General features: G+C 35.2%; 1 protein-coding gene across 1 annotated transcript in view; it reads right to left on the bottom strand.

Annotated features, from left to right (window-relative positions):
• The window catches only part of ABI3BP (ABI family member 3 binding protein), a 231,699-nt gene extending 210,451 nt beyond the window's left edge, over positions 1–21,248 (bottom strand). The window contains 1 exon segment of the mRNA XM_049785676.1: positions 21,064–21,248. Within this exon segment, the coding sequence (XP_049641633.1) occupies positions 21,064–21,163 (100 nt within the window). The 5' untranslated portion in view covers positions 21,164–21,248.
• Positions 21,249–24,728: the final 3,480 nt, after the last annotated feature.

Here is a 24,728-nt window from a genome sequence, read left to right on the forward strand (position 1 = left end):
AAATAATAAAAAAATATTAATATGGACTCTACCCTTCACCTTCTCAGCAGATCCACATCCACTTTTTTTGAACCATGACAGCTCTATTCATTACACCTCACACTGCACATTCAGTGGGTGATGACAGCCAGGGAAGAAAAAATGTAATACCCAACCTTTAGACTCGCAGTATTATTATCAACAAAAGATTTTTTTCAACACCGCTTTGATGTGATGTGATGATGGGGCACATCAAACACAATGAAGAAAATTTGTAGAAGCTCCAAAGTTCAATGAGTAAAATTAATAACATATCTCCTCCAAGATAGAGAATAAGTGGTTGAGATAAGCCAGCACTCTGGTGAGGAGGATGGTGTTGTAATGATGCATAGCATGAAAAGCATAATTAACAGTATTGAAATCCAGTTACCTCAATGAAAATGATAAAGAAAACAATCATTATGTCTTGGCAAACTAATTTACCTATTACCTTTTAGAATAGATTCTGGGTTCTAAAAAATTTTCATATTATCTGGAAAAAAATGTTTAAAGGGTGGGAAAATATCTTAAAAGTAAAGGTACAAGACTTAAAACTTATCTGATTCATTCTTTTTAAAGCACCTGAAGCTAATAAAAGAAAATATAAAGAAAACAATCCCCAAATTCTAACAATACCAAGTTCTAACTAAGATGTAGGACAACTGAAGCCTTACAGTTATCCATATAAAGAGCTGTAAGCAGGTCAGAGAGATAGAACAAGGGTTAAGATACTTGTCTGTCATCCTGCCAACCTCAGTTCAATCCTTAGCACTACAAATGGTCTCCAAGTACTGCCAGAAGTGACCCCAGAGCACACAACCCAGGAATAAGCCCTGGACACTGCCAGCATGGCCATAAACTTGAAAAAATAGTATTATAACTACTTCACAAATTTGGGGGAATTTCTTATAATTCAAATAATACACTAAATACATAAACATTCATCTCCTTGGTGTTTATCCAATAGAAGTGAAAATATAAGTTCACACAATAACCTATGGTCCAGAGAAGTAGTACAGGAATTAAGGCACTTGCCTTACATGTAGACAACCCTTCAATCTCCAAAGCCATATATGATCCCCTAAACATTGTCAAGTGTTCCTCAAAACAAACAGGCAAAAATATGTCAAAGGTTTATAACAAATGTTTATAAAGATGTCATTAATAAGATATCTAAATTTAAACGATATAATAACCATAATTAATAACTGACTAAAGATTGTATAAAATTTATATGTATAAAACATATCATTTCATTTGGAGCTTTTTATGATAGATGTAAAGTGGTATTGCTAGTTTAAATGACAGTTCTGTTTTAATTTTTTAGCGATACCTCCATATTGCTTTCTATAGACAGCAGTGGATAACTGTTCCTTTTCATCAAACCCCCACCAACACTGTTTCATTCCAGATATCTGATATGTGCCATTCTCACTTGTGTGAGATGAAATCTCCGTACTGTTTACATATGCTTGTCCATAACCATGAGCAGTAATGAGCAATTCTTCATGTGCCTGTTGGGCACCTGTTCATCTTCAAAGACCAACTAAAGTCCTTTTTGGTTGTTTCATCATGTAGTAGTCCTTCCAGACATTCATTTGGGGTCATCCTAATTCCCAGTCAGCCAAAGGTGTCTGTCTAGAGAAATAATTATTCAATTAATGGGTTTTTAGATTATTTCCATCAATATCTAAGGACCAATACTCTTCAAACAGGGGTTCATGCCCACTTTTCTTTTATTTTTTTAACAGAACCATAGAACATGAATCATCTTGTTCTGTCTCATATTTCTATGGTTTCCTACCAATTTAGGAAAAAAAGTAGACAGTACCAGAGGCAGAGGGGTCTCATTGAGAATTTTGAGTAGAAATAAAAAAATGATCAGACCTAGCTATCCAACTCAAAATTAATAACAATAAAATCAAGAGACCCAAACTATAACAAGCTATACACAAAGGAGACCTGTTACATTAGCACTCCAGGGGCTAAAGGTGGAGGTATGGGAGACATGCTGGAAAGTGGCAGAGGGAGGTCAACACTGGTGGTGGGAATGGCCCTAATTCACTGTCACTATGTACCAGAAATATAATTTTGAAAAACATAATTCACATTGGTCTTAATAGAAATAATTTTTAAAAAGTGTGCATAATCAAAAGTACACTACTTTATGTACAAGTTGAAAGGTTTATAAATTTCCCCAGGCTAAGAAAAGAAAGTCTACTCTAAAAATTATATAAACAAAATGTTCATCTGACTGACAAATAAATGTCACAGCTAATATTCAACATTAGGCTGATAACCAATATTACCTGAAGAGCCAGGCATCAAAATAATGACTTTTACATAAATTATAAAATGTATCTTTATTTTTTAAAATTATATTTGACTTGACTGATCCTGTGACTAAATTGTTCACACTTTATACTAAACTTTTTTCAGTATAGTTTACACATGACACCTGATCAGGAAAATATTAGGCATTAGCTTTAACATGTATACATACAAAATGAAATGAATTATTAATGTGCTATAGTGTCACCCAAACAATTTTTCCGAAGTTTTAAACATTATTCACCACCAAACAAGGTTAAGTTAATGGTGAATACAACATGGGGATCCAGATAGCCAAGAGAAAAGATAGTTATAAGTATAAAGTTGTTATTTTTAAAAAAAAAAAAAAAAGGTTTTATTGAGACCATTGTGAATTACAAGTTTTTCACAGCTGTATTTCAGGCATATAGTGACAGTAAATTAGGGTCATTCCCACCACCAGTGTTGACCTCACTCCACTTTATTTCCCAGAATGCATTCTACCCTTTAGCCCCCTGTTCTACTAATGTAACAGGTCCATTTTGTGTTTAACTTATTATAGTTTGGGTCTTTTGATTCTATCTTTGACTTTGGCTTGGGTAATTAAAAAAAAAGCTTATTTTTAACAGATATGTGTCACATGTATAACAATGAAAAGCACAACTTCTCCAAATTTATAGAACTATAGTGATTTAGCTAAAATCTTCTTTAAAATTTTTCTCATTTAAACCATTGTGATTTTAAAAGTTATTTATTGTTGGGTTTTAGACATACAACATTTCAGGACCAATCTCACCACCAGTGACAACTTCCCTTACCAACATTCCCAGTTCATTCCGTGCCACCACTCATGACTCTGCCTGCCATCACAACAGGCACTTTTTAAGTTTTGTTTTTAAAGTTATGATCTTATTGTTGAGGACTCTGGCTAGGATATTTAGTTATGTCCTTTCTAACACTGACAATGCACCTGAGACACCTTAGACCCTGTCCCATCATTTAGATGTGTTTTTATTCTCCTCACTATATTTTGGGGCATAAAGTATTTTGGGGGGGGGGCCACACCCAGTGATGCTCAGAGGTTACTCCTGGCTATGCACTCAGAAGTTGCTACTGGCTTGGGGGACCATATGGAACACCAGGGGATCAAATCGAGGTCTGTCCTAGGTAAAGCATGTGTAAGGCAAATGCCCTACTGCTGTGTCACTGCTTCAGTCCCTATAAAGTATTCTTGACAAGCCATTGAATTTCTTCATGCAGATTTTTCTAAATACCACATATAAGTGATATCATATTGTACTTATCCTTCTTCTGGCTTACTTCATTTAATATAATATCTTCTAGTTCCATACATGTTTTAGCAAATTGCATGGTGGCATCATTCCTTATAGCTATGTAATATTCAATTGTGTATATATACCACATCTTTATAAACAACCCATCTGTTACTGGGCATCTGGGTTGATTCCAACTTTTAGCTATTATGCTGTGATGAACAGTGTTGTCCATACATCCTTTTGGATCAATGTTTTTCTGACTTGGGAACAGATATCCAAAAGTAGGTCATATGATGACCTGATATGAGTTTGATATGAGTTTACTGAGAACCTCTCATACTGTTTTCCATAGGGTTGAACTAGACAGCATTCCCACCATCAGTGGTTAAGAAATCCTTTTTCACCACATCCCACCAACACATTGTTCACAATATTCTTATGTGTGTTTTCCTCTCTAGTGTAAGATGATATCTCATTGTTGTCTTGATTTGGATTTTCCTAATAATAATTGATGATAGGCAGTTCAATTCCATTAACTATTTTCTTGAAATTATTACTTTAACGCTTTATACTATATGGAAAGTCCAGTGTTATTCTTCCATTAACATTTAATATATAAAACTTATCAGTGATATTTGTTTACTATTACACGAAGCTTACCAAACCTACTAAATCAGAATCTGGTATGAATATAGTAAAAGTGTAAGGAATGATGGGTAAATTAAGTTCTATGTACATAAACATTTACTATGTTCATGGTTTGCCATATGTGGAGCAGTTCCACAATCACCCAACACCTTATGAGAACTGCACATAGTTTTGACCACACCACTCAGGTCTACTGAATGAGAACTCTGAGGATTTTCCAGTATTCTGAGTTTTAACAAGTCTTAAGGTGATTTACAGACTTTTTTAAGCTTGAAAATCACAACACCTTCAAATTCCTTGATCCTTGATCATTCTTATCTCCATGTAAGCTTAACAGCTAAAGCTCAGAAAAATAAGATGCCTTAGGTTTCTTTTTCTTCCCAGATAATCATCTTCCACATTTAGACCTGTGGATAGATGCAGATGTATGTACCATAAAGAAATGAGGATATGTGGGAGAGAGACTTTAGAGACAAAATGAACTGGTTCAAACTCTTTTCCTTAAACACAAACACACCACACACACACACACACACACACACACACACACACACACACAGGGCCGGAGCAGCGGCACAGCAATAGGGCATTTGCCTTGACCCTGGACATATCACAGTTCAATCCCCGGCGACCCATATGATCCCCCAAGCCAGGAACAATTTCTGAGCTCATATCCAGGAGTAACCCCTAGAGTCACTGGGTGTGTCCCAAAAACCAAAAACCAAACACACACACACACACACAGAGAGCTAACATTTATATTCAATGCCTTTAAAATTATTTGATATGATAATTTACAGGAAACTTCTTTAGTGTTAACATTTGTGGTTCCTTTGTGGCCTATGAATCTCTAATCATGGAAAGAATGCTTGAAATGGATGTGTCTGGAATACCACAATGCCTTACAGATGATATCCTGAGCCATTGGTTATGATGACTTTGGAAAATACTACAGTAAATACTTGTTGCCTTAATTTTCCAACATAAATGAAAACAGACACTTTCATTAAATGGCCAATTAAATACAAGTGTTATATAAAATAACTCAGCCAACAAATTTAAGTGATAATAAAACTTAGGACTTTTTAGTAAATGATAAAAAAGTTACCTGGAAGTATTTGGCAATGCACTGACTGATTGGTGAATGATATGAAACTGGCTTTCCTGTCAAGAATATGTGGAAGAGAAAATTTTATAAATATAGATTGTGAAATACTCTTGGATTGGTTTGGATTGTTGGGCCACACCTGGTGTTGATCAATGGTTACTTGTGGCTTTGCACTTAGGAATTAGTCCTTGTGGTTCTTACAGGATGCCCAGAATCAAATCTGGAAGTCACATACAAAGCAAGTGGCCTAACTGCTGTACTATCACTCTAGCTCTCAAGTATTAAGTAATTTTACTTCTTTAATTGATGCAAATATTTTAAATAACCAATTTGGCAATTCAGTTATAGTATCAGTACTTGACATGTGAGTTACTATTCCTCAAAGGAATAAAAATAATCACTCACTTTAGTGAAAGACTTTATAAAGAGTTACAAGTTTATTCTATATAAAGTTTCTATATAGTTTTTCTATTCTATTCTAATGAGTTTATTCTCATATAAAACTCTTAAACTACAGTAATAACAGTAATCTGTTCAATCAAAATTTTAGATATTTGCTATTTGTTTTCTATTTATATTTCTAGGATTACCAAGCAATAACAAAGGCACGCACACATGATCATATTTATATATAAACACACATGTCTGGAATCTTAATTATATTTCCTTTTTACTAGCCATTATCATGCTAGTTATGTTTGAAATAGTATTAAATTAAGAAATAAATAACAATTTTAGTGTAGAGATGGTAGAGGCTTTTGGAGTACTTGATAAAAAAAAAAACATGAAAATAGAAAACAAGGAACTGGTGTAAAGAAAAGGAAGGAAAATTGGGAACCATCCATTGATGAAGAAAACCAGAGCCAGAAAAACAACTCAAAAGAGACTGGTATGTTGAAATTATATCAAATACCTGCCAACTATGATCCAGTTGCCAATAAGATTACATTTCACAAGGAAACTGTCCACAGAACTTGTTTTCATATCAGTCAAATGAAGAAAAACATGCAATAAAAATTTAAGATACAACTCAATGAGCCACTGGAAAGTACAAATCTCATTACAAGTTATTTAAAATATCAAAATTTGGGGGCTGGAGAGATAGTATAACCAGTAAAGCTCTGTTTTACAAACATGCTTTACATGTGCTTTACATGATTTACATATGTGCTTTACACACATGGATTTGATACCCAGAATCACATATGATTCCCCAAACACCACAAAGAGTGGAGTTATTTTTGAGCACAGAGTCAGGAGTAAATCCTTAGCACAGCCAAGTGTGGTCCCACAAAAAGTGGGATATATATGTGTGAGATATTATATACATACATACATGCATGTGTGTAAACTCCTATTTCTACAATGAAACAAAAATTCAGGTACAATTATAAGTCACTTAATGTATAATACTATAATATCTGTCTTTTATCATATGTAGATGTACCATATTTCAAGAAACATGATGATTTATGTCATATTCAAAGCCACTTTAAGTTGTGACTTCCCAAATATGATTTTTTTCATTTTGGTAGACACAGAGTTTATCAGATCAATGTTAATTTGTGCTTTTCATGAGCTGACTGCTGCCAAGATATGTAAGTGGGAAACCCTATTTTCAATCAAGCAGAACATTTAGCATGACAAAGAAACATCCATTCCAGCTCTGAAAAAAAAAAAAGAAAATATGCATTGTCTTCCAAAGGGATGATTTGATTCCTGTTGTATCCAAACAAATAAATAGTCAGCTGTGAGGTGAGGCATGCCAAAATGACCGGCAGAAAAGGCTGAGGGTGGAAGCCAGAAAAATTTTCTGAGGACTTTTAAACTGCTAAGGGAAGGGGGAAAGGGAAAAGAGGAGGGAGAGGAAAAGAAGAGGCAAAGGGAAAGGAGGGTTAGACAAGAGAAGCAGAAGAAAACACAGTCTCTTCAGGTGATGGACCTACTTTCTGACAGATGAACCCTGTGAAAAAATCAACCAGAGATGGTGCAGGAGTCCAAGGAGAATTCACACTACATGAGCCTACATATTAAGGATACAAGGGAAAATGACCAACAACCACTGATACACCCCAGTCTTTCACACTGAAAGGTAAATCTGCACTGAGCAGCGTCTTCTAATTAATGCCTGCAAGGAAAGGATAGGGGAACAAGAATGAGAGTCTGATGACAAGAATCAATTTTGAGTAAATGTGCCTAGTGTCCCAGGATCTCAGTTTCTGTGTGGCTAACAAATAAGATCTTGACAACCACTGAAGCATCTTCTGGCGCAAACTTGAAGGTTCCTACACTTTTCTGGGGTAACTTAGGTAACACTGACTTATTTGACTGAGAATCCCTGAGCACCTCTTGGGAAGCCCCAAAAAATTTAAAAAAAAAAAAACTCTAACATTAAATAATGCATTAGTTTTAGCTCAGCACTTTTTCTCCAAGTGTCCAGGAGACTAGTATGTAGACTTTCCTCTAATTTGCTCCAGCAAGTAGAAAGTTCTTAAAAATGTGACTTTATATGCTCTCTTAGGTTATGAACATTACTGCCCAAAGATCTACTAAAATTACTCTAACATTATTAGAAGTGAAAAGAGATAGGCCTTGTTTTATTATTAGCCTTTTGTCAGAGAAAAAAAATCTTCCTGGTGGGAATGTTGCATTGGTGAAGAGAGGTGTTCTTTTTATGACTGAAACCCAAAGATGTTTGTAATCATGGTGCTTAAATAAATATATTATTTTTTTTTAAAAAAATTAGAAAAAATAACAAAAAGAAATCTGGTGCTCAGAGTAGCCAGACTTAACCCAGGCCTACATTTATTTTCTCTCAACTCTACCTTCTAGCTCTCCCTGCTATTTTCCATCAGTTATTTTTCCAATTCATAGTGAAACTACAGACTGCAGTCAACACTGCTTTCCTTCTAACTCTAGGGAAAGTAGCCATAATTGGGACATTATTCTTTGACTGACAGAAGGATCATCAGGGAATTTGAGGCAGAAGAGCCAAGAAAAGAGGGAGCTGCTCTTCAGACCATCTGAAACCTTCTGAATTTACTGGCAAGTGAAGCTTTAACTCCATCTGGAGTTATGGAGAATGGAAGATGGAAACTCTGTCCTCTATCCCTTGATGGCACATCTGTAGCTGGAATGAATTCCAGGATTCTCTGCAAGCATGGCTTTGACAGATGGCCCAGACTCCTCCTCCAATGACAGAATCCTCTGCTCTCAGAGAAAGAAGGCCTGTTAGGTCATACACACCCACACACGCAAATGTGCCCGGTGGACATCAGCAGGGCCATGGCAGAGCCAGAAAAATTTCCTATCAGCTAACAAAATGAAATGAAATCAAAGAAAAAGTAAAGGAAAGAGAGAAAAAGGAGAAAAGAACTCTGAAATTCCACCTAGGCTTCTTGTCAGAAATAAAGCCCTCTTGAGTCATCACATTCTAGCCAACGTTCATTTTCCATTCAGGCAACACAGTAAAATATTTTTCAAAGTATTACAGGTTACCAGAAATGATCAACTTCAAAATAATTTGAGAACATAAGCAAAACATATACTGAAATGTGCACAATCATGGAAAATATATGCAAAGTCATTTAATAACTTTGTCTTTCTCATTGGGGACATTCATTAAATGTTTGCTTAAACTTCTATAGTTTGCACTGACTCGTATCATACCATGCTTTGCTGCTGCTGCTGCTGCTGCTGCTGCTGCTGCTGATGATGATGATGATGATGATGATGATGATGATGATGATGATGTTGGTTTGTATGGGGTAGGGGAGGCTCCCAGGCCATACTTAGGAGGTCCATTGGCCATTTCTGGGCATGCTCAGAGAACTGAGCTAGTGGATAAATATAAAGTCCCAAGGATGCAGCGCTGTTTAGATCCTATGCTGCTAAAGATTACTTGGGTCACAAGGAGGTGTTTGGGAGCTCCATAGTCCCACCTATAAATGTTCAGAGGTCTCCAAGGATGAGACCTTGGTTGGGAGAACTTGTGTGCTATGGATATCCCATAGGGTCCCCCGTAGCTATTTCTGAGCACGGAGTCAGGAGTGAACCCTGATCGCTGCCAAGTGTGATCCCCAAACCCCCAAAACCCAACCTTCTATAAAAGACCTTTTAGCACCAAAAGATATATTAATTTCAATTTTAAAAGATTTTTAATATAGTTTAAGGAGAAAATCTCACTATTTTTCCCTATAACAACTTAAAAAATCCTGAGATAAGCAACAAATAGATAAAAATACCCTTAAAATAATAGAAATATAAACTTAATTACATAATTTACCTACATCTTTTACATTTTATTCTACACTTCTCCAAAGGATTTATCAAGTACATACATATGCAAATTATTTTAAATGTTTTATGCTTCTCTACTATGGCCATACTGATCATCGTTGAAATAGTCTTAAAAATTTTATCCCAAACTGATTTAATCACAAGTTTTAGAAAAGCAAAGCATTGTTAATTTTTTAATTTTCAGTTATTCAAGTTTGCAGTGAGAATTGCTACAATTAAAAACAGATGTGTTTATACTAGTAATTAAACATATTTTCAAATAAGAAGTTATTGAGGTTTTATGTTATAGCTGAGATTTAAACTAGAACTCAGATATTTTTCTAAACTTAATTCTTGGTCTGAATAAAATTGGTCTGGTTTTCTTATGCATAGAAAATGAAATATATCTTTCTTGACTGTAGTTGATTTGATAATAAGCAGTACCAAAAGAGCCTAAAAAATAGCTGTAAGGTTCCCAAAGTTCTGTTATGATAGATAATCAGGAGTATATATTAGGGGGTTTTGTTATGTTTTGTTTTGTTTTTAAAAATAGAGTAATCCACAACAAGGTATAAAAAAAGTCTAAATATGGAAGAGGTGTTATTAAGGAATGCAAACTAACATTGAGTATGGAAGTGAATTATGATTCATTCTGACTGTACATACATAAAACTCATCCAACATTCCCTGAAACATTGAAATCCCCTTTTTTACCCCATATATTTTCTGGGTCTTTGGGAAGATCTTTAACACAAGAAGATGCTAAACTAAAGATAATACCTATAGAGTAGCCTGGCGTGAGACATTCAATCATGTCCGAGTGTCATATTAAGATCATATTATATGTTCAACCTAATTTTCTTTTTTGAGTCCCATAACATAAAAGGATTGTTTTATTAGTAATGTGCAGAATCTGAAAAGAAGCTCTTTTCTTTTATCCAGCATCTCTGAAATATTCTGTAGTAGAGGTATATTTTCCTTCTGCTAACACAAATTTAAATTGATGTATAATAACTTCTCCATTTACTGAAAAGTCCACAGAGTGGTATTTCAAGAACATGTTTCTATAGAAATTATATCAAAAATGTTGTAGGTCAGATGTACAACAATTGTAAATTTAGCTAGAGAAAACTTTCGGTCTTACATTTCACTTTTACTTAAGAGATTGTTTTATCTGGGTTTTATAATTAATGCATTTCTGCTTGGGGCTATTTACTTAGCATACTTCAAGGACAGCAGCATGAAATAAGCTGGGCTTGATGGACAATAGAGGAAATTAGGATGGGAATTGACTGTACTTTAATTTATAGAAGACTACGGCCCAGGTTAAATGCTGAGGGTTTTGACTCTGAACTTTTAAGATATTTATTTCAAGTCTCAATATTTCCTAATACCAAAAACAATTCTGTAGGAAGAGAAATTAGTTTCCTTCTGGGCATCTGCCACTAGAGATTGAATTCTGTGGAAAGTAGATAAAATATTAACACAGAAAGCAGTATACTCCCTAGAGCTAGAGATCCTCTGTGGATAGCTTCACCACATTATTTTCAAGACTAAGCAGCCACAAACTATTTTGTGACTGGTAGATACTACAGTAATACTCAATAATTCCTTTTTTCCTACTACTCACTCCCTTGTGCAATGACTTTGTGTAATGGGTTGTCACTACCATTATAAGGCTATTTAAGATTACAGTTTTTGTGACCAGAATGGTAGTATATCATGCAGGCACTTGGCTTATCTGTGGCTGACCCAGTTTCAATCACTGACATACCATCTGGTCCCTGATTCCTGCCATGAGTGATCCCTAAGTACTGAGCCCCAGGATGAAGCCCAAAGTACAGCCAAGTGTGGGGGAAAAAAAGATTGCAGTTTCTGTCTTGCCTATGAACTTATCCACACACTTTGATGAATTGAGTGGCCATAACAGGTATGACCAAGAAAACAGGTTACAAACTCTTGCTACTAGAAGTACAAAAATAAGTACCTCAAACCAATGAATAATCTTCAGAAACTCAATTCTTCAAACTATCTTGGAACTGTATCACTAATCAATTCTTGTGATGAGACCCCAATTATGATCAATACCATCTTGAAGTCCATAAAAGACCTTGCAGGAGAGAATAAGCTTAAACAGACTCAGCTTTCTACCTTACAGACATTGAAATAATATGTGTTATTTTAAGCTACTAAATTTGGGTAATCTAACGTGCAGCAGTGGATAACAAACATAATCCTTAGGCTTGATTCCACTTTGAAATGGGAACAAAAGTAATATATATAATATATAATTTATACACATATAATTTTGTAAAACAATTATTTCATATATCTTGAATATAAATAAAAATGAGATATATGTATATATGTAAACGATTAACTTATTGACACCAACACCAGTGCTGTAATTTGTGTTAAGCGTGAGTCACCAAGGATGTGCATCAGTGCCAATGTATTGAACATTATGCCTGATATGTAGTAATATGGTTGCTACAATGGCTTAAATGTCATTTTAGGGGCAGTCATATAGCTAGATTACAGAGTATAATACTATATAAAAGACCTGGGATTGATTCACAGCACTGGAAAAATAAATAAATGTGGGTTAAATTTTGGGCCACATTCATAGTATCCAGAGCTTATTCATAGCTGTTTGTTCAGAGATCACTCCTATTGGGGCTTAGGGTACCATATAGAGTGCCAAGGATCACATCTAGGTTGACTGTGTACAAGTAAATGCCTTTCCCCCTGTGTTATCTGTTAGGACCCCCTAATAAATACTTGAACAGAATGTGTGGAAATAAATTCTACTTTTATTATGTTACTTCTTTAGCTGACACCATTTAAAATGTTTGTTACATCACCATGATTTACAAAGCTATTCATAATAAAGTTGCTTTAAACATACAATGTTCCAATTCCAATCCCACCATTACTGTGACTTTATCTCCACCAAAGACCCCATTTCCTCCTCATCCAATCTACCGTTTAACAGGCACAAATAAAATTTATATGACTTGTTCCAAGAAAAATAGAGGAATTATCAGAAAATACATCAATGAAAGTCAACTTATGATGATTGTTGTATACTAACCTATGTAAATAAAGACACTGAAATAATTTAATATGTAATACAGTGCTTACTCTCATTATCATAGATAGTTTTCAACTCATCTAAAATATATACAAAATATAAATAAATAAAAAATATATTTATCTACATCTAAAATATATTGCATTAAATTTTATTTTGTACTTTTGTCTTGTTATGGTAATAATCCTGTCTTTCAGTCATTAATAAGACTATTTTTAATTCTTTACTAATATTTTATAGTATACATAAAATAAGTAAAGCCTAAGATTGTAAAATTTAACAAAAGTGAAGAGAATTAAGAAAATTTAAAGAGGAAAATCTGAATAGACCTATAAAATATGAAGACTTTTAACCTAAGAATGTGAATATGTGGGGCCGGGCGGTGGCGCTAGAGGTAAGGTGCCTGCCTAGCCTGCACTAGCCTTGGATGGACCGCGGTTCGATCCCCCGGTTTCCCATATGGTCCCCCAAGCCAGGAGCGACTTCTGAGCGGATAGCTAGGAGTAACCCCTGAGCGTCACCGGGTGTGGCCCAAAAACCAAAAAAAAAAAGAATGTGAATATGTAAAAGACTAATAAGGGGTTGTACTTTTTTATGACTGAAACCCAACTAATTATTGATTACAATACTTTATTGTAATCAATAAATAATTAAGAATTTTAAATAAAAAAGACTAATAGGAAAGATATAACATATTCAATGCAATTTAATTCATTATTAAAATATATTAAATCCTTTAGCAAAGTAGGAGTAAACAAACCTTCCTTAATCTAAAAGAGGGAAGCCATAAGCATTATGAGTGAATGCCATACTCATTGCCACATGCTGAGACGTTTGTTTCATCCTTTAAAGAAATTCCTTTATTGCTTCTTGTAAAATTAATTTTAAGCCTATGAATTCTATGAACAGGCTGTAGCCTGTTCCTGAAGTTTTGCCACTATTTGTTTTTATATTATTTTACTAGTCTAACTACCTTCCACGTTATGTGATTCCATTTAGCTTTACATTTATTTCTGGGGTACTTTAATTTATCTATTTATTTTCAATGTCTTTTATATAATATCTTTCCTATAATACAGTAAAAAAAATGAATGTAGAGTTGACATAGAGGAACTTATGGCTCTTGGGGTGGGGGTGGGGGTTCCATACTGTGCTCAGGAAGCCTGGGAACCTCTGCTGTCAATTTCTCATTTTATCTAACCTCTGAAAACCACTTGGATCCTGAGTTGCTGGGGTCATTCAGACCATCTTCGGGGGGCCTTCAAGGTCACAAATTTCATATGGTGTTGGGAATTTAATTGGGGTTAACTGTATGTAAGACAAGAACCTTAAATCCTGTACTGTTTCTCTGGCTCCCTAGAGGAACAACATTTTTAAATTGGTGTTCTGAGCATTACTATGTGAATATCAGAAAAATTACATTCAATCTTTTTTATTTTGTTTTGTAGAAGTTTGGGAGTTTTTCTGGGGAGTCCCATACGCACTGGTGCTTTGGGTTTACTCCTGACTGCATCAGGGATCTCTCCTGGAAGGGTGTTGGGTGCCAAGGATCAAAACCAGGTTGACTGCGTGTATCGTGTGCTATGTAACCAGGCTATCTACTAGACTCTCTCTCCCTTTAGCTCACTTCAGTCTGTTTTTACATACCTAATATTTTTCTTTGAGAGAAGGACATAGTCTCTGTCAATTTTACTTAGTAGATGCTTGCTAAACAATACTTGAATAAAAAAAAACTAATGAGAAATTTTGCAGCTATAAAAGATACTAAAGTAAATTTTCTTCATTTCAAACATTTTGTTTTCCTTTAGCAATTATTTTTCAATGCACCACTTAATACAGTCCCACTGACACATAATTAGTTCTTATTCAGATAAAAACAAAACCTCTGGGTCCAGAGCAATAATACAGAGAGTAGGGCTTTTGCTTTGCATACAATCTACCCAGGCTGGATTACTGGTGTGCCAAATGATCCCCTGAGTATCGCCACGAGTAATTCCTGAGTACAAAATCAGGAGTAAACTCGAGCATTTATCAGTGTGGCCCCAAAAGCAAAAAATAAATAAATAAACACTAACAAACAAAAAACCACCCACACAAACCAGAACCAACAAAAACAAAAAAATCCAAAAGCACACTTTTCCCATCGGGTATCTTTTACACTTTCCTGTATTAACTGTACTCCCAAACCTGCCTGCCCTAAAATGGAAGAGACCCTTCCCACCTCCCCAACCCCTTAAATAATCTCAATTCTTTTTTCAGGAAATAGACTAGGCCACTGGAATGACACATTCTTGTTTGGTGGAGAGAGGTTGGAAGGGCTCCATAAAAAGTGAGAGCCAGACCCCAGGTAAGTGGCCAGGAGAGTTTATAGAGCACCATGGAGGTGCCTTTCTGTCCAAAGACAACATACTATTTCCTCTTTGTAATAAATCTTGGGAAATCAGGGCAGACAGAGGACCTGGAAGATGCCGTTGCATCCTGTGTGGACTTTGCAGACTTGGCCACTTCTCTGAGTATTTAACATCCACTGAGTTTTGGTCGCAGGAGAATGCCTGGGATCTAGCCTTGCAGCTGGCTACTGGTTTGGGAAAGCCTGCATCTCTCAGCTATCTTCCTTCTAGCCCCAAATTATCTCTCCTACCTCTGCTTGAGTGTCTTATAATCTCATAATTCCTGATCTAGGTTGTTCTTCTGGGTATTCTCAACGCTCTTTACACAAACTAGATAATCATAACTATTCTAATACATTTCTCTGCCTCCCCCAGGAACTGGTCAGCTCCCTAAATACAAATGCTAAGTAGTATCCTCCTAGCCTCAGAGCTTCACATAATTAATGTATAGTACTTGTTATTTCAACAATCTTACCCAGAACAAAAAAACTGATATTACACAGAAATCAAGGGTATGGTCTTGGGCCCTTTGCTAAGTGTCTGAGCTAAGACAAATCACTCATGTATTCTGTGGCACAATTTTATCCTCAGTAGCATGAGCTTAAAAAAAAAATACCTACTTTTCAGAAAGTTTTAGTTAGATTATCCTTTAAAAATATTTAGCCCTAAATATTTTAATAAGTAAATTATTTAAATAAATCACCATAAGATACACAATAGCAAACCTGTTCATAATTGAGTTTCAGTTATACACTATTCAACACCTATTCCTTTTACCAGTGCATATTTCCCAACAAGTCCCCAGTTTCCTTCCTGCCCTCCCCACTGCCTCTGGGGCAGACATTTTTCTTTTTTCAAATTCAAACATCATGGTTACAAGATTGTTCATGATGCAGTTTTTTATTTCCACAGATAAAGTTGTTCATGATTGAGTTACAGTCACTCAATGTCTTACAACCTTCACTGATGCACATTTCCTGCTATCAATATCCCCAGTTTCCCTCTCACTCTCCCCCATGTCCTCTCCCCTTCCTATTTCTAGGCTCTGAGGCATATATTTTTTTCTCTATCTTTTCCTTCCTTTATTTTTTTTTACTTTTTAGACACTTTGATTTGCAGTACAGTGCACATTTCCCAGTGTGGCAGACCTTTTTTTTTCTTTCTCACTATCTTCCTTTCTTTATATTTTAGACACTGTGGTTTGCGATATTGTTACTGATGGAGTATCAAGCGTATCATTTTATCTCCTTTGGAGAAATGTGAGTTAGTATTAAGCTGGCCCTAAAATGTTTTTCATATTCACTTTTTGATTTTTAAAATATTTAGTTACAGGTCACATGAGCTCAAAGAACATCAGCTCTAGTCACTACTGTTAATCAGGAGCATTACTCTATTATTGTCATATGTCCTCTGAATCAGAAACTGTCAGTCTTGTCAGGTAAGAACCTAAGGCAAGGAACTTTTTCTGCCAGCGCCAAGAGTCACACCAAAGAGCTTTGTGACCTTCGGCCATCTGATTGCACTTGTATCTTGGAAGTTTTTCTGTGGCTTTTCGAACCTGTGCCTGTGGAAAACTGATAGTGTTGCCTAGAATAGTAGCTTTTGCTTGTTTGCTGATTACAATCTTTCCTACTCAGGCATTTCTTCAGAGAGGTGTGTCAAGCCCCTTGTGTCCCATTATAAGCTATTGTTGGCACCCCTCATTCCTAATTATTCTCTGTAGATTTTATTTTAGCCTCCTTGCCAAGCAAAAGAAAATTCTACCTTTGAAAGAATAAGGATTCAGAGAGGTAGGATTCCAAAGGAGTAAAACAATGCGTCAGTTCTCCTGGAGGGATCTGTGTGTTATGGTATAATTCTCTTTCTGGAACACCATTTCAAGAGAATCTCTCCTGGAAACTCCAGGAGGCATTAATTAGTCCCCATGGAAGCTTATCTTAAGGCAAAGGTGCAGCTTTCCCCAGAGTAAATGCTTTATGAAATCCTCTCTTTGTCCAGGAGACTCCTGGCCCAATCTTTTCTCTAAGAAATTGATACCTTCATTGCTTGCTTCCAAGAGATTTGGATGGACCAGAAAGATAGTGTAACAAGTAGGGCATTTGTCTTGCACAGGGCTGACCTAACTTCATTCTCTAGCATCCCATATGGTCTCCTGTATCCACCAAGAGTGATGCCTGAGCACTGATCCAGGAGTAAGTTCTGAATGCTGCCAGGTATGGCCCCAAAAACAAAAAAGAAGATATTTGACTGGAAATGTTATCATAGTATCACTTATTATTTGGCAGCTATATATTTAAAATAATTGAATGTATTGATTCAATTTTGCTGATTGATTAAGACTTATTAGATATTCTGAAACTGTCAAACAACAGAGGCAATAAAAAAAGTTAAGTGATTGGTGGCGAAAATATGAGAAAGACAATGATATGTAGAGCATATTGGTTATGTCAGATCCTGTGCCTAAAGTTTGCTTTTCATCTTACTTCTGTCTTGAATACTACAAGATACTTTATCACTATTTCCATTTTATAGGTGAGAAAACTGAAGCATATACTTAATGCTTTATCAAAGAACATAGTCATATGTGAAGAAAAGTTTATTTATAGTAATTTTTAAATTGACTCTGAGCTTTTAAAAGGTAAGAAATGTTATTCCAACATCTGATTTTTATAAGAAAGAGTATAGATTGACCTAAAACATGAAAATAATTCTTATTTCAAAAAGTAATTTTATTTTCCTTTTCCCTATTTTGTCTATATCCCAATGGTAAATATTGTTATAAATATGCATATGTACATATAGTATATGTAAAAAGATTCACACAGAATAGATATGTTCTTGTGGAAAGTGATATTTAAGGTGATTTTTAAGATATTTATAAGAAATAATTTCACTGGAGAAAAAGCAGCACTTATACATATCCTACAAAACCAAGTCCTAAGATCAGAGTTCAAGGACTACTTTGCTGAAATAATGGGATGTGAACTGTAAATCAAAGATTCAGGATCCAGTCTAGCCTTTTCAATAAATGTAGAAGTTATTGCTTATCTTTGTTTTTGGCCTTTTTGGATTAAAGATCTTTATATCAGACCCTAAATCATAAGGTATATAAAGGAAAATACAGGCAGAACACTTCATGACACTGAAGCTAAAATCATCTTCAAGGGTGAAACACCGCTGGCCAAGCAAGTGGAAACAAAGATAAACAAATAGAACTATGTTAAACTAAAAGGCTTCTGTACCTCAAAGGAAATGGTGACTAAGATACAAAGACTATCAACGGAATTGGAGTAACTATTCACCCAATATACATCTGATAAAGGGTTAATAGCCCTGATTTTTTGATGAGCTTAGATTGCAGTTAGAGAAATAACTACACTAACAGCTATCAAGACAATATTAATGAGCGATATTAATGTCTTGAATACAGGGAGAGGGTGGGGGAGGAAGAAGATGGGGGGGGCATTGGTGGTGGAAAGGTTGCACTGGTGAAGGAGGGTGTTCTTTATTATGACTGAAACTCAACTACAAACATGTTTGTAATTATGGTGCTTAAATAAAATGGTAAGCTAGATCAAAGTTTCCCAAATATTGGCTCATTCATGATAAACTCTCATCAGTCTGTGATGAAATGAGAAACAATAACAATACAACTATTGGCATACATTTCTTTATTTTGCAAATTTGATAAAATGCTTAGCTGTTGTGAGCAATAAAATATGGATCACACTCAACTAGGCTCTCTGTAATGTCACATTGATGCTAAAAGTACACATCTATTTAACAGGCCAAGAAATTCAAAGATCTGGGAACCATTAGATGAGGTGATCATTAATGTCCTTTCTAGAGCTTAAACTTGTACCCTCATCTTAAATGACAAGTGATACTTAAATAACTCTAAAGTAGGATAAGAAGAAAAACTCTTTTATCCTTTTTTTCTTGTTTAGCTTGATTCTTCTCAAAATGCATTCTAAAATTGATGTTCCTTAAAAATACATCATAGCTCACCCACTATAAGAAAAATTCTTAGTCCAAGAGTCTGTGAAATAATTTATTTATAAAAGTTGAACAGGTTTCTTTAGTGAGAAATTTGCAGAATTTATAAACTCTAAGTTCTGTTGTGATTCCCTAAAGAATAATTCCCCCAAGTAATTAATAAGAAGCAGAGGTCTGCCCCAATATCCTTTGAAGGATATTATATCTATTTCTAGAATACAGTTCAATAAAGATAAACAACTCAAAGGTAATTCATTAATAACTCCCATGCATGCTAATGGAATTGTTAGAATAGCATTAAAGAGATAAGGAGATTTGCCATTCACTTTTATAAATATGTTTATTTTGACAGATTTTTCTAAGTTATTTTTTAATTACTTTTAAATACTTTTTAATACCTAGCCAAAGCAATTCACTTTATACAAAAGAACTAAACACAAGTTTGTGGTTGTTTTTGACAACTAATTTTTTGCCATAACAGATAAATAAAACTTGTGTCAAGAGTTTTGTGCCCAGTTATTGCAACATAATAATTAAAACACATGTAATTTGCAGGAGTCCACAGTAACAAAATCATGGCTATCATCCCTACATAGTGAATACAAGGTAAAAATAAAACCATCTGTAAATATAGAACTTGAGAGAAGCCCCAGATTTCCCTCAACTTGTTTCCCTGCTGAATATTTTAGCAGTAATAACAAGTATTTCAGAATGTCTGAGGCTTAAATTGATCTACTGAAATAGATCTATAATGGAAGGACAAAAATAAATATATCATGCTTTTCTTTATCTATAATTATTGATCAGAGCAGAGAAAGTTTATTTAGCCTCTTAAAAATTATTAGTACTCTTGACAACATCATGTGCTTAATCAACCAGTCAAATCCTTCAGCCTTACATTTTGAATTCAGGTTTCCCTTAAGACACAAAGAAGAGTTTTCATTTGGGACAACATGATCCTGCAGTCAACTATCCTAGGAAGAATCTTTGGGACATTCTAACTCTAAAATTTTTCTTTTTGTCTGTTTATACATATCAAGTTTCTGACAAGCCCGTGACTCTACATTACCTTTAATATTTTCTATCATAACTGCATAGTAAGTTCCAGCCTATTTTTCATAATACTGCTGACTACAGCAGTCTACAGCCATAAAAAGCCTTTACAGACTTAGAGTTGGCTTAGAAAAATGTCTCTGCAAAGGAACAGGAAAAATTCATGCAGCATTTCTGTTCAAAGTTAGAAGAGCAAGACAAGGTCCTTGTGCTGATGCTGTTGGGCTCGAGAGATTATTTCTTGGGTCTAAATATAGAAATATTCATTTTCTCCTGCTAGTATTTAAAGGGAAAAAAATACCACCACTAAAGTGAAAGCAATTTAGCTAATGAAAAGGGGGGAGTGTCCCATCCATAGATTAAACTTCTCTTCCAAACTGAACTGTACACGAAGTGTGTACAAATCAGCACCTGACTATCTTTTAGTGTGTCCTGGCAAGAGTCCGTTAACCTCCAAATCATCAGGTATGTGTAAGATTTATACTGAGTCAAGATTTCTGAAGGAGCCTCTTTCAACATTCAAGTTAGCACTAGTTTTGCCTGAGTAGGGAATTAAAAAAAAACATTTTAAAACTGTTAAGAGACTAGAATATTCACTTTTGTACTCTGATTCAATCATCAATATGTGATTTAAAATGATACCATTAATGCTACTGTGAACTTCTGCTAGACCCAATAATATATTCATGTTCATTCTGAGCTCCGAGTAAAATGAAAATAACAGAGGCAGTAAAAGAACAAGCTTAAGCAACTCCTTCAAACATTTGAACTTGGACTCTACACAGAGCAACTCTAATCCCCCATCTACTAAGGCAGATAACATTTTATATCAACATTAAAAAACCATATCTGCAAAATGAATTTTAATAACAAAAAAGCAGAGTTACTTGCCTTTTGGCAATTTCTGTGCATTTCCCAGGACTAGTGCAATACTTCCACAGAGAAGTAGACAACCCAAGCTGGAGAACATGTTGCATTTGCCACCTTGCATGAGCAATGATGCTGGTGGGTGCCCCTGCAACCTTGGAGCTGCATTTAAGTGGACTGTCTCCCTGTGACAGAGGCAGGCAGCTGCGCTGAGCTGTGCTGTGGGCTTACTCACAGGGGGTGGAGACAGAATGACATCACACCCTTTCCCACACACACACACACCAAAAAAGAAAAAAAGCACACAGCAAAAACATATCATCACATTTCCCTCTGCTAAATTGTAAGTGCTTCTTTCTCTGCGATAGAAAAATAAAATTGATGGCCAGATTAGATCTGTGAAGCTATTTAGGCAATTTTGAAAAATATGAAGAACTATTTTTTCAGTCCCATACTGAATTGAAACTCAAAGAATTGAAACATCAAAAATATAAAATAAAGCCATATTAGGAAGAAACGACTTTTGTTTAGTGAGCTGATGCAGTTCTTTTCTTAAATAGAAGTAAGTTTATAAATATATATATATCAATATATATATTGGGGTTTTGTTTGCTTGTTTTGGGGCCACACCCAGTGATATTCAGGAGTTACTCCTGACTATACTCTCAGAAATTGCTCCTGGCTTGGGTGACCATATGGGATGCTGGGGATAAAACCAAAGTCCATCCTGGGCCCGCTGTGTGCAAGGCAAATGCCATACCACAGCGTTATTGCTCCGGCCCCTATAAAAATATATTTTGAATAATTCTATAGTTTCAGCATTATGAGAAATAAGAATAATCCATTGGTTATACAGTCATTCACTATACCTACCACATATAAATGTATGTGTACAAAAATACATAAATAAAGATAAATGCATACTTACACAGATACAACTATATTTTCAATAAACTATTATTACCAATTGGTTCCCAACTCTAGGCTCCTTAATAATATTTTTCCTACATTTTTACATTTTAATTCCCACAGTAGATTTATAGGAGATACAATATTATCATGTTGTATGGACAAAGACACTATATAGTAAAAAAAAAAAAAAAAAGTGAAATGAGAGCCCAAGATATAAAGCTAATTTACAGCAGAATTAGTATTTTAATCAAAAAATTTAAGTCTAAAACTGTTACTCTTGGGACTAGAGAGAACGCACAGTGGGTAGAGCTTTGCCTTGCACATGAGTGACCAAGATTTGATCCCTGACAGTTCTCCTGGGCACCATTAGGTGTAATTCCTGTGTCTAGTAGAGCCAGAGTAACCATGAAACACACCACTGGCCCCAAAACAAAACATACAATAGGCTAATCTTAATTAATAGACTTTAAATTCCAAAATAGAGAGAATAGTGCCTACTTAATTTCATAGAATTGTTGGCAGGACTTTGGGATAGGGCTAGATAGACAATAGTCACTATTGAAAACAACAAAGATAATAGTCAATTCCCCAATTTAAGTAAAAATCTGACGTTAACCCAGGCACTTTTAGTTCCATAGGCCATGTGTTTTCTCTCCCTATCATCATTTTGCACTAAACAGAGCTATAACTAGAATAACCAGGTCAATAAAGTAATTTGATTAATTAATCAATAATTAAGTAAATAATCAGCATTTATTAATTAAGGTTATAATAATTAAATAGATTAATTTATTTAAGTGCTATCTATATACATAACAACTTTAGGTTTTGTTTGTTTCTTTTATTTTTCTTCTATTTATTTTTATTTGAGGCACCATGTTGATAATACTGTTAATGATAAGGTTTATGAATAAAATATTCCAACACTCCACCCTCCTCATGAATGTTCCCCCCCTCAAAACTACCCTTCTATTCTCCTTTGCCCCCAATATTCACCATTTGGTCATTATCCAAAGGGCCCAAAACTCTATTCAGAAAAGACATTGGAGCTCCTAAATTCATTGTATTTGAAATTAGCTTACATTTTAAGGAAACTGTATCTGCTCTGAAACAGTGAGAGGAAAGTGGAATAACACTGATCCAATGAGATTCTAGTCACCAAATGTATCAAAAGAAAAGCGAACAAATGAAGAGTCAGCCCCATCTTTCAACTAAAGTGCGAGAAGGTACATTGTTAAAGTCATTTAGAATCGACTGGCTTAAGCTCTCACCCTAGGAATGTTCTGGCACACGCTACGGAAGGGATTGGGTTATTTAACGGGTCTTTTTCAAGACTAATTTTTAACTTGAATAGGCAGCTCTCTCAAGCCCTCATTTGCACATTCATCCAGCTGGCACGATTGATTCTGCTTATAGATGCCATTGCCATCAAGTAGAGCCAGTGGCGGCCACTGTGCTAGCAGGAAACGACATGTCTTCTGAGGAGTGAAAACAGTCGAATTATTGAAAGGGAAGCTGTTCTTTGCAATATAGAGAGGGGTGGACCCAGGGTTAAGCAATGGCATTTGGAAATCAGCCTCAGCTAGGCCCCCAGCTTCAGTTGGGTTTGCATGAGAAATAACTATATATAATTTGGAAGTGGCTTGAGGTCAGGACCAGAAAGAGTATGGCAGGTAACTTGCTTTGCAGACAGCACAGCTGAGTGTGGCCCCAAAAATCTAAACAGTAATTAAGTAAAGGGGAAGTTTGTACTTAATTTTTATTATTTTGCCAAAAAATATGCAGAAAGATGGGCGTCCAGTAATGACATTAAAAAATGTCAGGACTGTCTTTTGACCAGGTCCTAAAGAAACAGATCATATCATATGAAGAATTGCATCTTCTTCTCAATGAACAAAGATTTTCCATCATGGCAAAGTCCCAAGCCAAACAGGAGGTACACATATACTCCAGAACTATAAGTACTTGGCTACATGGAGTAAAATTTTAAAGACTTTATCAGGAAATCTTTGAAGGATTTTACAACTATTGTAAAAAAAAAATATCCTCATCTAATGATGAGACACTGGAGATAATGACTATGGAGTAATTTGCATATCCCTGATGTTTTTGAGATGTCACAAAAGAAATCTAAGCTTAATTCCAAAGCACATCTTCAGGTACTTGTGTCTGTATTTATCTGGAAATGTAGAAATGTTAAGTTCTGCATACTTGTGGTATTTTAGAATTTTGAATTGAGTATCACTGATATTTGTGAGACATCTAGTTGTATGTATTTCTTTAAATTATAGCCCTGTATAATGTACAAAGCCAAGATCAACCCTAAAGAAAACCCACAGACTATGATGAACAATATGTCAGTAAACATTTAGTTCCACCATTATTAAAAAAAAAAAGTCCTACTCTGGAAGGACATTGATAATGGGAGATGGTAGGAAATCTGAGTGTATCTATTTCTGACACCTTTGGGCCTCCCACTTAATTGCAGAGCAAGTCTAAAGCTCCCCCCAAAAAAACCTATTTTGTGAAAAAAATTTATTTTTGAATTTAAACAATAACTTTATTTAAGCACCTTGATTATAGACTTGATTGTAGTTGGGTTTCAGTCATAAAAAGAACACCCCTTTAACTAGTGCAACATTCCATCACCAATGTCCCCAATATCTCCTCGCCCCCATATTTGAGACAGACATTCTACTTCTCTCACTCATGGACATTGTCACCATGATTGTCAGTGTGGTTATTCTCTAACTGCACTCACCACTCTTTGTGGTGAG

This window comes from Suncus etruscus, chromosome 13, assembly GCF_024139225.1.
Source record: "Suncus etruscus isolate mSunEtr1 chromosome 13, mSunEtr1.pri.cur, whole genome shotgun sequence".
NCBI lineage: Eukaryota > Metazoa > Chordata > Mammalia > Eulipotyphla > Soricidae > Suncus > Suncus etruscus.